This window comes from Malus sylvestris, chromosome 17 (genome assembly GCF_916048215.2).
Source record: "Malus sylvestris chromosome 17, drMalSylv7.2, whole genome shotgun sequence".
NCBI lineage: Eukaryota > Viridiplantae > Streptophyta > Magnoliopsida > Rosales > Rosaceae > Malus > Malus sylvestris.
The window spans coordinates 15,065,469-15,069,637 of record NC_062276.1 but is presented as its reverse complement, the minus strand read 5'-3'; the positions used below and the strand labels follow the sequence as shown (position 1 = coordinate 15,069,637).

The window sequence follows — 4,169 nt, the reverse complement described above, 5'->3', positions numbered from 1 at the left end:
ATTAAAGAACTCTCTTTTCCAATATTTTATTTTCTATCCATGCCAACTTTCTTGACAAACCGTATAGACATGCATGCATGAATATGTCAACTTCGGTATTCATGGCGCCATGACTAATGAACAATAACGTGAACAAAATTATATAATAATTAAGGTGGTGGCCATTGGTATACAAAAGCGTCAGCAAGGATCAAATTTTAAACATGAAAGTGATTGCATGTATTATTATTACTATATATAAGTCATTCCCATTTATCTCATGTGCGTATAATTCGTAAAATGATGCACAAACCCTCCATGCATGCAGTTGCTAAAAACGAGTAATACGTACGAAAGTGGCTCACCCGATCCCTCCCAACAGATTTACTGACTAGCTAATTTTTGTGTGGAAGCTTGTTTTCTTTAGATTTTCTTTGTAGTTACCCCTCTATATTTTTTTTCCAAAGCAATCTGTTTGCGCTTCTAGTTAAAAGCAAAAGACCTTTGCATGAAAAAGTGTGGTAAAAATTATAATATTATTACAAGTCACTACATAAAAACTTGACATATTAACTGACATTAGTTGTACAAGATGGAGTGGGTAAACTCTTATCAGTGGCTAAGGATAGGTTTGCGGCCTTTACCCACCTCATTAGCCACTTATGAGTCTTTACTCTTTACCCACCTTATTCTGCATAACTACCGTTAGCGGCTTTATATTGTCAATATTTTATGTAGTCAGTCTAAGTTCATACTTTTTTTTCATAGACGATAATAGGGGTGGGTAAACTCTTATCAGTGGTTAAGGGTAGGTTTGCGGCCTTTACCCACCTCATTATGAGTCTTTACTCTTTACCCACCTTATTCTGCATAACTACCGTTAGCGGCTTTATATTGTCAATTTTTATGTAGTCAGTCTAAGTTCATGCTATTTTTTTTTATAGACGATAATATATTTATACTAAGAGGTAGGGAAATAAATTAGTATTAAACTCGTTATCTAAGAGATTCAAATCTTATATGCGACATTTGCAAATAAAAAAATAACGCTAAACCGTAATAAAGCAACAGTCTCTTGCATGCTTTGATACAATCAAGATACAATATATTTGCAGCAAGAGCTAGATTACAAGTAAGGGATAATGACGTAGCCATAGGCAATACTACTTGATTATATCTAAATTTAACTAAGATAATCAAAAGTCAAGGGCTTTAACACATCAGCAGCTTCCTTCTCTATCAACTCCACCTGCCCTTTCAGCATGTGCATGTACACAATCCAGTCACCATTACCAACTGGACTTGGCATTGGCATCACATACCCGGCATTGCCTCCCCACGGGAAATGGTATGACCCGAAAACCGGCGAGCCCCACCCAAAGTCCATCTTCGAAGCGGGGAACCGTTGGCCAGACGACACAACGAAAGCTGGCCCCTCATCGCTTCCGCTGCTGTATATTTTGGCCAAGCCTGGCACTGGCCTATGTGCCTCAACCCAATCTATCAACCCTAAAAAATGCTCCTTCGTCACAGCACATTCCAAAAAATTATGGACTTCCTCAGCTACCCAATTTAGCGGTTTCTCAGTTAGGTCTTCAACTTTTTCCCCACCAAATGGAATAGACAGCACATTTCCAAAGTATGTGGCCATTAATGTTGGATGGTCGTTTTGGTAATTTCCCTCACTTAATCTTGCCCGTCCATCAACCACAATGCCCATTTTACATAGTTTTTGGGCACGATCATTACTAGTTTCACTTTTTGCTACCATTTTCCACAAGAATGCACAGAAAGACTCGAGCTTGGTCCTTTTGCAGCCATTGGAGGTAGCTAGGTCTTGGAGATTTTCAAGCTGCTCGGATGTGACATAGTATATGCGGCTGATGAGATGGTCGTGATCATCAGTAGTACTGCCTTTACTGGGAGGTGGCAACGCCGTGAGGGGCACGTACATGTTGTTTAGGGAGGGGTCGATGTGACCAGGACGACGAGGGTTAAGCAAAGAACGACGAAAAGTTGGTTGGATAGTGAGGGATTTGGACTGAGCCATCTCAGCCCATGACACCAGAAACATGTTGGTTGAGTAGGCATCTGCTATGCGATGATCAAATGTGCATGCCACCACTATCCCACCACACTTAAGCAAAGTTGCCTGCAATTTAATTTGTTTCCATAATGTTAGGAATTATAAAATATTGTCCCTCTCACATTGTGGTTGAAAATATTTCTCAAAACAAACCATCCATACATAGGGCCCCCCCGGAAGGGGTGGATAACAGTGGCTAGCCACTAGTTTGTCTCCTTTTAAAGAGAAAAAAGAAGAAGATAACTTTAACGAAAATTTTTCGGTACTGTTCACTTCAACGAAAAACCACATTTTTACACTAAAAAGTCAATCATGATACTATTCACTTTACCCTTTATTTTGTCCTTATCGTTAAAACTCAAAGTTTTCAAGTCCTTTTCATTAGTTTTCCTAAAAAAAAAACCATCCATACATAGGGAATAAAAACTTGGTGGGTGCCCTGTAGATTAAGTGGCAGGCACTGTTTGTTTAAAGGGAGACTTAGATGTGGTCCTTAGGTATGAATATTCTTTGACTGAAACCTTGTTGATTTTCAATTTTTAATCGAAGTTTTTGAAATTAATGTGATAATTTATTCTATGTATGTTACTATATTTTTTAAATTAAAAATTGAAATTTATAGTTGTTTATATTAATGAAAATTTAAATAAAAAATCATAATTTGTGGTAAAAATATTAAAATATAAATTATACCATTGTGTGTGTCAGTGTGTGTATAAACATGGGTACATTCTTCAAAATCACACACAAAAAAAAAAAAAAAACAAAAAAACAAAAAGATTTTAGGCTTAATAACATTAGTAAATTTATTCGATTAAACTTGACATAGATACATTCTCAAATAAATAAATAAAAAAGAATGTACCCATATAAGTTAAAAAATGGATTAGAAAAAATTGAATAGATTTTATATAAAAAAAAAATGGTACATTTTATTTGTAACAAAATGGTATATTTAAGAATGAGTACATTTTAAGATTAAAAATTTGAAAAATATACATGAATGGGTACATATAAGATTAAAAAATTGAAAACATTTTTTTTAAAAAGCTAATGGGTACAAACTTTTTCTAATTTTTTTATTTATTTTGGAAATTTTTTGAATTAAAAATTAGTTAGGAGTTTAATAAAAGTGTGAGTATTAAAATTCTAAATCAATTATTAATTTTTATTTTAAAAAAATGTAGCTAACATGTAAATTTATTATTACATTAATCCTAGGAACTTGGATTAAATCTGAAAACTAATAAAGTTTCAGTAAATGAACATTAGTAACAAAGGACATGATATTAATTTTTCCTTGTTTAAAATATGCCTTGTGTTACAAGTTCATATTCATACCTAGATTCCGTAACAAGTTACATATTTCAACTATACAGTATAAACGTTCGAAACGTGTAACATGTAAATGACATGAGATAATAAGACACAGACCTGGACAGCCAATACGCCATGCTTCTTGTTGGGCACCAACTTCCCCTCAATACTCTCATCAGGGTCATAAAGGTTGAGCTCCTTAAGCTCAACATCTGCAAAGGCTTCAGCGAAATCAACGCCGCGGTTGTTGCATAGAATCTCAGGCTCCCCGACAGAGTTCGGCACTACCTCACCGGAGAAGGCGTAGAAAGTCATAAGAGCTTGAGCCATGGCCTTCTTCAGAACCCCAACCATGGACCCAAAGCTCATGCTTTGCTTATTTTTGTAGCAAAAGAAAACTCCCACGTCCACAGGTGGCAGAAGCAAGTCAAGGTTGGAGAGTGGTAGCCAATGCTCTTGCAATGGCAGGGCAGCTGCCACCACTTCTTGCTTGCTCATAGTCACCTTGAACTCTGCTCGCGCCATGTTTTTTATTAACTAGTTAACTTCTATATGGTTTAGGTTTTGTGAGCAAAAGACTAGAAGAGAACTTCTAAATTTATAAGGAGGAGTTGGAGACTAAAATGACGTAATAGCCAGTTGGATGAAGGGGACGTTTGGAAGATAAAATAAGGGAGAGCTGGCTAGGTAGCTAAGCCAACTTCCCTCAACATTTTACTTTTGTTAGGGGGAGTATAAAGACAAAAAATAAAGTGATATACGGGGAATCTTTTCGAGTAACTGTTTG

At 36.0% G+C, this 4,169-nt stretch overlaps 1 protein-coding gene across 1 annotated transcript; it reads right to left on the bottom strand.

The window, feature by feature from the left end:
• Positions 1–948: 948 nt before the first annotated feature.
• LOC126611649 (coniferyl alcohol acyltransferase-like) lies at positions 949–3,966 on the bottom strand. Its single transcript, XM_050280021.1, has 2 exons — positions 3,500–3,966; positions 949–2,131 (listed from the first exon to the last, which is right to left on the bottom strand). Exons 1-2 carry the CDS (start codon positions 3,905–3,907, stop codon positions 1,163–1,165), a joined length of 1,377 nt encoding a protein of 458 aa, XP_050135978.1. The 5' UTR covers positions 3,908–3,966; the 3' UTR covers positions 949–1,162.
• Positions 3,967–4,169: the final 203 nt, after the last annotated feature.